Here is a 13,381-nt window from a genome sequence, read left to right as displayed (position 1 = left end):
AAGTGATTAAAGCATCTCAAGGTCGTGACCAGCATCCTATTATAAAAGACGCTCAACTGGGTAGATAAGAAAATGCCGTATGCATCATGCATAAGAAGACTGTCATTTCATAAAACCTTTGTTCATTTAAACATATGTTCATATACAACGGTTTGTAACATAAAATGTTATCTCTTACTGCAGATCGTGTTTTAAAAAAGTTTTTGGAAATCACTGCATTGTACCATGCATCACGTCATCATGTAATTCTGTTTATAAATCTGTCCCTCTACTATACCAGGCACCTCTAGAAAGAAAGAATCACATTTTCACATTTTCTCCTTCTCTTAATTCCTAATACCAGGTCAGATCTGCCTGACAGATACGAGGTGTTTAATAAATGTTTGTGGCTTGCATGAATGAGTGAATGAATGAATGGATGTCACTTAATTTCTCTGAGCCTTGTATTTCTTTTTCATAAATTACAGCATTACCCACCATATCTCACAGTGTTATTGTGAAGATCTGTTGAGATAATGAATGTGAAAATGCTTTCTATAAGAGTTAGGAGCATAGTCAGGATTGTTGTCTGGCATAATTTTGTTGTTGGGCAAATAAGCCTTGGGAATTGTAGAAATCTTAACTCGGTGTTCTCAGGATGGTGTATTTTTTATCGTTCTGTTAATAGAACTGCGATAGCCTTTTGTACACACAGAGTTAGGAGACAGTCTTGAAAAACTGGGTGTGTGCCTTTTTTCAAACTTTTTATTTTGAAGCCTGTCAACATACAGAGTAGGTTCAGGGAGCAAAAGTTTTATCCTTTACCCTTCTGGGTTCTTTACACTGGTCTCTTAATGAAATCGACTCAAGATTACCAGGAGATTAAAAAGATTAAACAGGAAAAAGACAAATTGAATCGCATGGGTATACGAGCCCCACAGAGACATGAGAGGCTCAAACACAGGCAGCTGAGGCGTGTATGCCACCCCGGGCTAAACAGAAGGCGGCAGGAGGCCTCAGAGAGGAAGAGGGACAATTCGCAGGGAGCTGGGAAGAGCAGATATTTGGTAAACAAATGTTTGTCATACCATGCGGAAGACAGTGGGCCGCAGGAAGGACTGTGAACAGGTAGGCTTTGCCAGCTCCCCTCGGCTCCCCACACCTCCCTCACGGTCTCTGTGCTTATCTCTGCTGGTAATTCTCTTCCAGGACCAAGCCCTCTATTTAAATTGTTAGAGGTAGTTAAGCGGGAGGTAAAAAGCTCTTCCTGACTCTTCTGGGCCTTGATTGTCGCCAGCCCAAAATAATACACATGCCACAGTGGTGCATTGCGGGGAGGCGCCCCGAAGGCAGAGTAGAGGATGGACAGCCGATTTGGCTTTGTCTGCATCCCCTCCTACCTCCCCTTCCCACCTTACTGTGAGAGCAGAACGGATTTCTTTCCCCCTCCTCCCCCACCTCCTCCTCCTCTTCCCCCCTCTTTAGTTTGTCAAGTATGTAGACATTTTCTTAACATTCTTTTAAATGAGTTATTCTCTGACAGGAACTAGCAGGTAAACAAGATACATTATTTCCCAAGATTTTCATATGATGGTGAACAAGTGCATTGCAAAACAGATCACATTCCAGAGTCGTAACTAGTTCTGGAGGCTTAGTTACACAATTGCCAACTCTGTCATCTTCCGCAGCGATGTGCTCTTACGGAAAAGTAGAGTCTGAAGCATGATAGAGGAGCACTTTTAAGCTTTTGGAATTTTTGTTTTCTGTCATATAATATTCTTCAAGCTTCTGACCTTTAGCTAGGCAACACAGCATAGCCCCCTGAGGCCCCTGGAATACTGTAAAGAAGTAAGAAACTCTACTCTAAGACTCCAGCCCAGGGTTGTAACATGGAACTCAGAAGTCCGAGTCTGCTTAGAGGCAAAAAATTTTTTAAACAGAGTAAATAAGAATCACTTATTGTATTAATTTTTATTGATCTTTTTTTGGTTTTGTGATTTTGCAGTACAGGTCTTCTTGTGATACAAATAATTGTAAAGTATAAAGATGTTTAATTCTGTCTCATATTTTATGTGTCTAGAATTTTTCTTCCTTAAAGTCAAACACGGAGTTCATTTTAATCTGTACTAAGGTACTGCTGAGTTTTGCCCATTGCGGTAAATGAGTAGTCAGTGACTTTTGCATGTCTCCATTGTCTTAAGGCGTCCTTGACCTTTTTTTCCCAAAATAAAATAGTTATAAGTACATTTTTATTTTAAATTATTTCAACACCTATTTATACTAATGTAAGGAGGTTGCCCCAGACCCAAGTGGGAGGAGGGTTATGGGTAGGGGAGTACAGATAGTGGAGGTGAGAGCCGTGTGGTAAGAGTGTCCTGACTCCAAAGATGTGGATCACAGATCTGGGTAGATTTCGCTCAGGGACATTACCATTCTCCCAGTCTCCCCTGCTGGAAACCTAGAAATCATCTTTTCCTCTGCCATCCAGAAATAGATCCGTACTGATTATTTATTTAGAAAAGTCTCTGGCTTTATCTTTTTCACTCCCTTGGCCAGAGCATCCGTTTTTATCTTTATCAGCATACATCTGGTCTATAAAGGCATTTGAGAAGAAATGAACTAATACATTGTGAGCATGCCATTTTATGTACATTTAATCCTTAACAAACCTGAGAGGCAGAGCAGTTTTCCATGCATTTTGGGTTGTGAAAACTGAATGAGCCCTTACAGGTGTATTCTGTTGCTAAGGAATCTCCTGGCCCTGAGGTTTGCTGCCCCGGTTTGGTACATTCAGTACCAAAATACCATGATAATCTCCCTAAAATGTAATTCTTGCCTAATAAAACCTAAAATTCCTGATGAAGCACTTTACAAATTACTAGGGATTTTTCACGTTTGATTTCATTGTACACAAAGTATTCCGTGAGGTTAGTATTATATTACTACCTTCTAAAGTAAACTGTGATGACTTCTATTTTCATGAAACCAGTGATAAACTCTTGATATTGATGACATTGACCATTTGAAGCTCTTTGATGCTGTTATGGCCATTTAGTCACATCTCTCAGTGTCAACTGGAGTTAACTTTAGCTAGGTGAGCTTCCGTGGGGTCCTTTTCAGGTATCGTTCTCCTCTCTTCCTAACATCTGCTCGCACACAGCTCATGTCCATGTCACCTTGCTTCCCCACCACTCCCAGTGTGAACTCAACCAGAGCCTGGGGCCCATTTCAAGGGTGCCTTTGTGAAGGAGCCTTCCCCAATAATGTATGTCTTCCTGTCTGTTTTTTCTTCTTGATTTCCTTAGTCAGATATGTTTCCCCTTGAGCGTAATTTAAAATTTTTTCCCCTAACTATAAAAATAGTGTGTTGCTTCATGTTAAAGCATTATATATAGGATACTTGAAAGTGAAAAGTTAACTCCTGGCTTCCCAGTCCTAGCTCATGGAAGTAACCACTGCTGTGTGTCTTTACAGTCTTATTTCTGGGCATAAACAAGAATGTATGTGGGCACACAGACACACATGCCTATTTACACACGTGGGAGATAGAGATAGATCTGTTTTATACACAGACACCATCTTACAACTTTCTTTTTTCACCTGACAGTTTATCTTGGAGAACTTCCCCTGTTGGTGAGTGGATGTGATTTCATTGAACTGTATTGCCTTATTGTCTCCAGTTGTGTCACGTCACATCATTTTATGCATCTACATCTTCTCTTCCTTTGAAAAAAGGAAATGGCAACCCCTCAGGGACAGGGGTAATTACATATGCAGCCTCCTGTCTGTTCCTTTCCTCTTCACTCCATGTGCATCGATTGCATGTTTCACTGTGTGTGCTGTGGCAGATTGAGAATGTTTGCTTCCCTTACCCCCTGAGGAGTTAGGATCTAGTAGGTACGACTCTACATTTATACATATCACTGTAACACAGGAAGAAATTGAGAAGTAACACAGATTTCTCTTACTGGAAATACAGCCCATCAGGTTATTTAAACAATCCTCTTGCTGAAAACAATCCAAACTATTGAATATGTGTAAGAAAACATCCTCAGAGCAGCAAAGGACTGAAAATCAAAGGAAATCTAAGGAACTAAGGAGTCCTTGGAGGTTTAGAGAACAGGAGCTGCTGTTGCCCCAAGGGCATTTGATGCAGTGAATTTGAGTTTTCCCTTCTCATAGGTAGCAAAACTATACAGAAAGCTACAAAATGATTAACATAAGATTCAGCATGATGATATGTAGGGGGTGGACACAGGGAGTTTCTGGGGTACTGAGAATTTTCTATTTATTGACTTGGTGGGAGCAGCCAGAGTAGTTTAGTTTCTAAACAGCATGTTTATTTTGTGTACTTTTTAAAATACGTTATAATTGACAACAAAGAATTAAATGTAGAAGAAGTTATAGAAATATATATATATATATATATAAAATGATCTCACGCATGTGTGTATATTACATAAGTAGGATGGGTGATATATAAATATTGCATGTTGATATAATATATAAATACGTTTATGTATATAAATATGTGTGTCTGGGGCTGCAGAAGTGTGTGTGTGTGTGTGTGTTTCATATACATAGAAAAAGATCTGAAAGAGTATACACCGAACTACTGAGAGCAACCTTTTTTTAATTTTTTTTTTAACATTGTTATTTATTATTGAGAGACAGACCATGAGCATGGGAGGGACAGAGAGGTAGGGAGACACAGAATCTGAAGGAGGCTCCAGGTTATGAGCTGTCAGCACAGAACCTGACGCGGGGCTCGAACTCAACAAACCGCGAGATCATGACCTGAGCTGAAGTCGGACGCTTAACCGACTGAGCCACACAGGCACTCTTACTGAGAGCAACCTTGACAGGTAGAACAGGGGTGGGGAAGCAGAAAGGAAAGAACTTCTTTTTCATGCCTCGCTGTTGTAAAATTTTTAAAGTAATCATCGTTATTATTTGGGTTTGTTTGTTTGTTTTTGTCAGACTTACAGAAAGATATGGCTTCTGTCTCTGCCCATAAATATAAAAGGACTCCCTCTGCTTTATGCCACTTGGCACAGTACCGTGTTTGTGTGTTTGTTTTAAACACACATATCTTGTTCCTTTGCAAGACTTAAAGGGAAGAAGACAGTGTTGTGTTTGTCTTTATATTTCTTGTACCTTAACAAGAACAAAAGGCTATTAGGCATCCAGTAGACGCAACATTTCCTTAGAGGCTCTTTTGAATATTATTTTGTATCTGGCACAGCAGTGGGCGTAAAGTCGGCACAGTGAATACAGGTTGATTTGAATTTAACTGACGCTTTGTGGAAGCTGTAGGCAAATGTGGAGACCACCGTGCGGTGCCCCGCTTGATCTCAGAAAGCAGGGAAATGAAAATTCTCTCTGAAAATTAAACAAAGAAATGAACATCTAAGAGATTAAAGCCAAGAGAGCCGTTGTGATCTTAAGAGACAGAATGACTCCTTGGACAGTAAGATTCGATTATACCCTAATTGATGGTATTGACATCTTAAAACCATGCAAACGTATAAAATCTCCATCAGACGGGCATTTTGTCTGTCTCTAAAACAAAAAGAAAAGCAATCAAATCATTGTTGTGATACCCCGCCAAGCACTGTCTGAGCGGTAGCACCTGCCAGGCTGAAGCGGGCATCCAACCTGCCTGGCAGGTGGGTAACCCTGTTGCAGAGCTGCGGAGCCTCACCCCATTTGCACTGGAATCCTCTGTAATTAACTCCTTGCTCTATTTCCATGCCCACCACGCTTCCCCGTGGTAAATTTTCCCTCCCAAGGAGATAATTCCGTATCAGGCTGATGGACATTCAGTATGCCTGATTCTTCTGTTGCTCCCTGTAAATAATAAAGTCGTCTTTTTTTTTTTTTTTAAATACATCTTGTGTGTCTTGTGAGTTTTGTTAGCATGAGTCTGTGTTCCTGGGTCCAGTCAATGAGATTGGGTGTCAGAGTCTGTGAGGCTCTTCAAGGTAAATACTACCTTGAGGGCATCTCTTGGAGCAGACTGCTGGATTTCCCAGGTGATGGCCATCCATGTCACTGTGCTTCATGTTTCCTTTCCATTCCACACGTCATAGGAATAATTCTTCCCAGAAGTAGTGTATTAAGAACATCTTCATGATGTGCACATTTCAGTTAGAGGGTACCAAATTATATGATCTCGGTGAGAGTAGACCCTTTTCTTCGGGGTATCACTTGTTTGGTTTGGCAAATTTCACACCTCTATGGAGGGGGTGGAGTATATATTATAGATGCCACATTATGAGGCTCTCTGACAGCTCATTTCCAGTTCCAGCTTCTCAGCCTCTTCTGGTTTCACTCTGGCTCTCATCTCATCATCCACATCGATCCTAGTGTCATTCTCGAGTCACTTCCTAACCTGGGTCTCTCTTGCAGCAGCGAAACCTAAAGAAGATGGAAGACACAATGAGGTCGACAAGATTAAGGATAAGGATGCAAGTAGAGCAGGCAATGAACGAGGTTATAGAATTTTTTTCTTCCGTTCTCATCTTTCTCTCTTTCCTCCAAACAGTCCTGGTAGCTTTTGAAAAGGCTTCCGACCCCACACACTGCTATGGAAAAAATACGGCCCAGTTCCCAGTGACATGTTCAGGGTATCTGTGAATATAACGGAGCTTAAACCGGATTTCAATAAATCATTAACAGCAACTTCCTGCTAAGAAGGATATCAGAGCAAAACCCATTACAACTCTTAAGTGAATCCTGGAATTTTGTTTTAAGTGAATATAGCATCAGATATTACACTGTCAGGTGGGACTTTACTAAACTGTAATTTTTCCCCTTTCTCCTCTTGCCCTTTCACCCCGGCTTTCAACCAGCATAACTGATCACTGAATTTCACCATAAATGTATCAGGAATTTAACCAGAGCAATCCTCACTTGTCACTAAATAAGCAGTCCTCACTTGTCACTATTTAAAGTAATACATTTCTGTGAGTAGATTAAAACCTCACAAAAAGTCCAGATAGAACAGATGAATATAGAATCTTAAAGGACTATTTAAGTCACGATTTTGTCCATTTATACAGTTCGAGTTCGGCAGCAGAATTACACAATGGTGGATTATTACCGTGTAAGATAAATTCATGAGGCTGCATCCTTGTGCATCACGAGAGCCTGTTCCTGTGTGTTGTTAGGTGATCCGGGGCTGAATTGCTAGACAGGTAGTGTGGACCATTCCTGATTACCTAGATGCTAATTAACTAGTCAAGAGAATTCGCCAGGCCTTTGGACCCAATTCACCAAATGGGTTTTCATTTCTCTTGGATGCAGGGTGCTGCTATTGAGGACAGGGTCCAGTTTCCATCTGTTGTAAGTGGTTGGTTTCATACCTAGAGCCATCTTAGATATAAGATTAGTAGCTGCCTGCAGACCCTGCAGTGATGGAAATTAGGCTAGCTGGCGTGGAAACACAAAATAATCAAGCCTTCCCCACTCTGAAGTACCTGTCCTACCTTTGTGGATTAGTGACATCTTAGACAAAAGTTAGCATTTTCTAAAGCAAACCAGCCAACATGGTGATGTGAAAATTTACCAAAAAAAGAAAGATCATATTCCCTTTCTTTATTAAATGTTTAATTAATTCAGGGGAGGATGCACCTGGTTTTACATTTATTTTTTTAAAAAATACCTAGAACTTTTAAAACTGCCTGTGTTTTTCAGAACTTACATACATTTTATAATTTTACCAAAGTGCCTGATACATTGTCAAGATTCCACCTACAAATCGGGAAATGCATGAACTGTGCTATGAATGGAGGAGTAGAGCCTGGAAAGGAGGCTCACCTGAGATATGTAATGAGGGTTTGACCTCCTCCCCTTCCTGTGCTTCCCTTATCATAAGCCCAACCCACTGCCTGCCTTTTCCTTTTCTCTTTCTTTTTGTTGAAGGTCAGAGTCTAGATAGGGCAGTCACTGGCCAGAACTGAAAAGACAAACTTCCCTGAAGTTAGGCAGCATTAGGGCAAGCTGAAGTTTTCCATTTTCAAAATTACACAGATCTCTTCAGGCTTTGAGACCTTGGCGTGGAAGCCATCCTTTCACACACTGACTGCATGAGGACCCGATGCAAAATTGTTGAGGAGACAGAAGTTCCTTTTTTCTCTCTGTTCTGTCTCGGTTCTTTGGTTGCATCTGGTTTTCTTCAGCCCTCCTGAAGCCCTTACTCTCTGACCTTGTCCCTTTTCCGTGGAAGGTTTACCTTAAGGCTGGATAGCATTAGGGCAACCCCTGTGTGCCATGTGTGTGGTGTGTATGTATCTGCATTTTGCTTTTGCTAGTCTGTAATACACGTTAGTCCTTTCTAATTAAGCATCTCTTAAATTTTTAGGATTATTGACTGTTTAGATGGTCTAAAAATTACCCTCAATAAATGTAGATACACATAAAATGTTGGGTACAATTCTGTGGTATTCATGTACCTAATGCCTGTTTATGGATCTCCACTGGATTCAGAACCCCCCTGCCATGATAGAATTCCAAAGCTGTCTTCTTGCATGGCCACTTGTGGTATATTCATTCACTGGATACCCATTAAATGCCTACTCTGTGCCAGGAACCATGCAGGGCACTGAGATACGATGTAAAGGACAGTGGCCCACCCACTATAATTGAGGAGATGGGCCAGAAACATGCAATTACAACATAGAACTGATGCAGTTGTAGGGGAAATGTGGAATATTTGAGGAGAACATCAGATGAGCGTATAATTCAGCTCCGGGACATCAGTTAATTCTCCTTACAATGATACTGGAGTTATACTCCCAAGTAGTAGGAACGCTATGTACAAAGTCAAGGGCATTATAGACTTGTAGGTCACGCTGAGAAATTCGGATTTGATTTTAAAAGGCCTTAAGGTGACAGATGGTAACAAGTGAACTCAGGATGATAATGGTAAATGAGTGAACTCAGCATGGAAAGTGGGTTGAGGCTGGCTGATGTCAGCAGCAAGCCAGGCAGACAGTAGCAGTAATTTTAACTAAAATACTGATTACAGATGGAAAGAAGACAATGAGTGGGAATTAAATCAATTGGAAGCCACAGAATTTAGTGATTGGTTGAATTCATACCTTCAACAAATACTTGTTGTGGTGCTATGTATTAGGCACTTTTCAGTATTTTTTGCTGGCCAACCCTGAGCCCTTTGATGTGAGGATTCATGATTCCCTTCAGCTAAGGTGGTAGGGAGTGTGCGAAGTTTAATATATAAGCTCAGGTTACCATCTTGAACCAGAAGCCTATCCAGCACATCCTGATGAATGGTAGTGAACCAGAAGGGACACCATCTCTGTCTTCATGTCCAATGGCAATGGCATCCAGGCTTCTGGAGTGGACAGCTCAGTGGATGATGGTGCTCGTCACCAGAGATGGAACAGACGTGTCTCAGACCAAAGGTCCTGGGCAGGAGAAGTGCTTCTTCAAGCTATAAATGCCCCTCCTGAGATTTCAGGATATCCCTGTAGTTGAGAGCTAGCGTGCTTAATAACATGTTGCTGATGGGAGAAAGTTTTTACATAAACAGCATTCAGGGAGGGGTTTGAGAATCACAGATAGAGATGATAGTTGGAGCACAGAGGAGTATGTAGAATGAGAGGAGAGGAGGGCTGAGGATTGGACCAAGCAAAGCATGGAGAAAGAAGAGGAATATGAGGAAAAAGCCAAAGAATATAAAGAACGTAATGCCTGTCTAAGATGGAGCCTGGGGGACACAAGGGAGGAATGGCAAGGTGACAGTATCATTCAGCTTCAGGATGTACTAGACAGACTTCTGGTTCAAGATGGTAGCCTGAGCTGACATGGTAAACTTCACACGTTCACCTCCACTTTAGCTGAAGGGAATCGTGAATCTTCACCTCAGAGGGTTCAGAGGTGGCTGGCAAAAAATGACGAAGACCTTTTATGCTGTGTGAATTATATCTCAACAAAGCTGTTTTAACAAAAAGAACAATGATGAAAAATGCTCTTTTAAATGTATTCTAACATAATTGTTTTACTTAAAAAATGATAAACTGTAAGCATCCAGATGCATGGAGATGGGATAGGGTGAAGTGAAAGAGAAGATGTCCACAAAAGGAGAATAAATTTGTACCCCGTTACCTACTAACATTGTATGCGGAAAACGTCGGAGCATCGCATTGGACATCAAGGGGAGAGGGCTGGTACTCCAATTTTGCAGCCAGCTGGGGCATCATTGCTTGAAAGGGCACAGAAAGATCATCTTCGACATTAAATGACTTGCAAAACATCCCATTCATGTACTTGTCCTGAAAAAAAAAAAAAAAATGCAAAGACATGTTAGAGCCAAACAAGTAATTAGAATAAAGAACTCAGTAAAGGGAAGAAATCATAATAGAAGTTTTCTTAAGTGGTATGGAATTAATTATGAATAACAGTTATTCATGAAGTAGTAAGCCATAATGCCAACAATAAGTGATTCCTCAAAAAATGAATGTAACAGACTAATAATAACAGGGACCTACAATTGTAAAAATACTTCGACAGTTTGGCAGGCAGAGGAAGAGGTAGGAGTGCCAGAAGACTCCATGCTGTTTTACTGTTGGCTTCTGTAGAGAAGTAAGAGGTGAAGAAAGCTCTGAGCAAATTGTTCTAGAAATGGGATGAAAAGTTTCTTGATTGGCCAAGAATTTTGGGAGAACTAGTTTTTTAAATTTTTATTTTTAACAGTTTTTTCATTTTTGAGAGACAGAGCATGAGTGGGGGAGGGACAGAGAGAGAGAGAGAGAGAGAAACACTGAATCTGAAGCAGGCTCCAGGCTATGAGCTCTCAGCACAGAGCCTGACATGGGGCTTGAACTCCCAGACCTCAAGACCATGGACCTGAACTGAAGTCAGATGCCTAACCAACTGAGCCACCCAGGCACCCCAATGGAGACTTTTTAATATGCTAAGGGATGGGAGAGTGGGTGGTAAGGAGAAACAATTTGGAGGCATAAAAAGCAATGGAACATAGTTTAAATTAAAACTGAACATATTCATTACCACACAGTATAACTACCCTACCCTGTTAAAAGACAAGTATTCAAATTGATTTTTTTTTTTTTTTAGAAATTCAACCATAATGTGATCCAGAGTCACAGCTTAAAAAAAAAAAAAAGTATATAGATGCAGAGGGAATTTTTTAAAAAAATATTTGAAAAAATAGTATTTTTAACCCTCTGACAAAAAAATTCAATCTATAAAATGAATGAACAAAGCTAAACCCTTCAAAAATTGACTCTAAATGGCTAAAATGGGTAAAAATAACATTAAAAGAAAGATTTCTCCTCCAAAGTGCAAATTCTACATTTATCAGTCATTTTTGTCAAATCCAAAAAGAGCAGGTATTTCCTGTGCTTTCTGATGCTGCTTCAAAGCACAGAAAAATAAGGAAAATTTCCCTGTTTATTTTATGAAGCTAGAATGGCAAGGACCAAATTCTGTGTCTTTTCTCTTTCTCCAGAATTAAGAACACTGTCACTTAAAACCAGATGTTTGAAACCTCAGGTCTGATCTTAGCAAAGGAATATCACCAGCACACTGAAAGAAATAGTAACATTGATCAGTTAAGGTTTGTTTCAGTAATGTAGCAATTGCTTGTTGTTAGAAATCAATAACATGATAATCACATTGAGGCATCCAAAGAGGAAAGCCTTGTGGATCCTGGGTCATTCAGTCCATTGAGCATCTGACTCTTCATTTTGGCTCAGGTCATGATCTCAGGGTTGTGAGAGTGAGTCCATCCCACTTGGGGCTCTGCGCTGTGCTTCAGATTCTCTCGCTCTCTCCCCTGCTCGCACGCTCTCTTTCTCTCTAAAAGTAAAGAAATAGAATTAAAAAGGATGAAAGCCTTTTTTCTTCCTCTCAGCAAAACAGTACTCGGATGATCCAACAATGAACCCAAGTAACCAACTCCCTTTCTTTGTGAAATTTAGCTCTAGTGAGACAACAACAATAAATAGACAACTGTTATAATCACACATGAGATTTGGATGTGTAATAGATTTCACATCAGTGGGAAAAGTTGGCTTATCCCAGAAAAATCTTTGGAACCATTGACTAATGTTTCAGTAATACTATTTTAAATCCCAAGTTTATACTTTACATTAAAATACATTCCAGATGAATTGAAGAGTTTAATGTTAAAAATTGAAACCAAACTGTGGGAAGAAATAAACAGGGATTATTTATACTACATTAAGTTCGGTTAGACCTTTTCAGTCATGTCAGAAGTAAAAGTGGTTAGAAAGATTTATAGCCTGAAGGATAATGTTGCATTGCTTCCGAGACACTAAGGGCAAAAACAGCTACTTCAAACTTGCAAGCATTCAACGAAGCATGACATGTTTGCAAGCTTTATTTGAAGGTTTTATCTAAAAAGAAGTGAAATATCCAGGGGTAAACCCAACCTCATTACTTGAACCATAAGTCTGGCTGTACCAATGAGATGAACTTTCTCAAGTGCTTGATACCTGCCAGGCATTGTTCTGATGCTTTACACATATTATTACCTCATGTAGTACTCAAAACAGTCATCTGAAGTAGTTACAGACAGTACTTTACATATTTTACAGGTAGGACTCAGAGGCTCAGAAAGGTCTCAGGCTTGCCCTAGGGCACCCAGCTAATCATTGGCAGAGCTGGGATTGAAACCCAGTCTGGTGCCAGAGTCCGCTTTCCTAATAACCCTTGTGCTATACCAAACATGTCTCTTAATTTTCTGACTTACTAAAGTTCTCAGAAAACAGATTTCTGAAGATGAATCCAGGTAGGGGGAAAGTTTAACTTAATCTGTCTGAAGAATAAATTTAAGTGATCGCTTCCCAGCTTGCAGCTAAAGCTCCCCTGGGACGCCTTTGAGGCATCCTTTTCTCACCTCAGTCCAGTCTTTGCCAGAAGATCTTTCCGGGGAGTGTTTGGAATTCAGGTTTCATTCAGTTGCCAAAATAACCTCCAGAAAAACCACTCTGAAGAATTTTTGCGTAAAAGATTTCCTTGTTTACCCCAAAACAAATGAGTGGACTTTGAATGTCATTACTTTCATCAAAAAATATTTGCAAGGCTGGTCCCCCCACCCCCACCCAACAATCTGTGTCTCTGAAAGCAATAGCAGTGTGCTTAATTAGCATGGCCTACATTTAGTTCTCTTTTCTATGCCACTGAGGCTAGAAGATTCCATCAAGCAAGAATACTCAATGCTTGCACTCTCCACAATAGCTAAAACATGGAAAGAGCCTAAGTGTCCATCAACGGACGAATGGATCAAGAAGATGTGGTTTATCTATACCATGGAATACTACATGGCAATGAGAAACAATGAAATCTGGCCATGTGTAGCAACATGGATGGACCTTGAGGGTGTTATGCTGAG

At 40.3% G+C, this 13,381-nt stretch overlaps 1 protein-coding gene across 2 annotated transcripts in view; it reads left to right on the top strand.

Annotated features, from left to right (window-relative positions):
• The window catches only part of NSMCE2 (NSE2 (MMS21) homolog, SMC5-SMC6 complex SUMO ligase), a 218,808-nt gene that overhangs the window by 103,628 nt on the left and 101,799 nt on the right, over positions 1-13,381 (top strand). The window contains exon 5 of one of the 2 annotated variants that reach the window (XM_039231986.1): positions 6,391-6,474. The exons of the other annotated variant lie outside the window; for it this stretch is intronic. Within the exon in view, the coding sequence (XP_039087917.1) occupies positions 6,391-6,474 (84 nt within the window). The remainder of the gene's footprint in view (positions 1-6,390; positions 6,475-13,381) is intronic. 2 annotated transcript variants of the gene reach the window in all.

Source organism: Hyaena hyaena, unplaced genomic scaffold, assembly GCF_003009895.1.
Source record: "Hyaena hyaena isolate Hyena2069 unplaced genomic scaffold, ASM300989v1 scaffold_62, whole genome shotgun sequence".
Lineage (NCBI taxonomy): Eukaryota > Metazoa > Chordata > Mammalia > Carnivora > Hyaenidae > Hyaena > Hyaena hyaena.
This window is presented reverse-complemented; position numbering and strand designations above follow the sequence as displayed.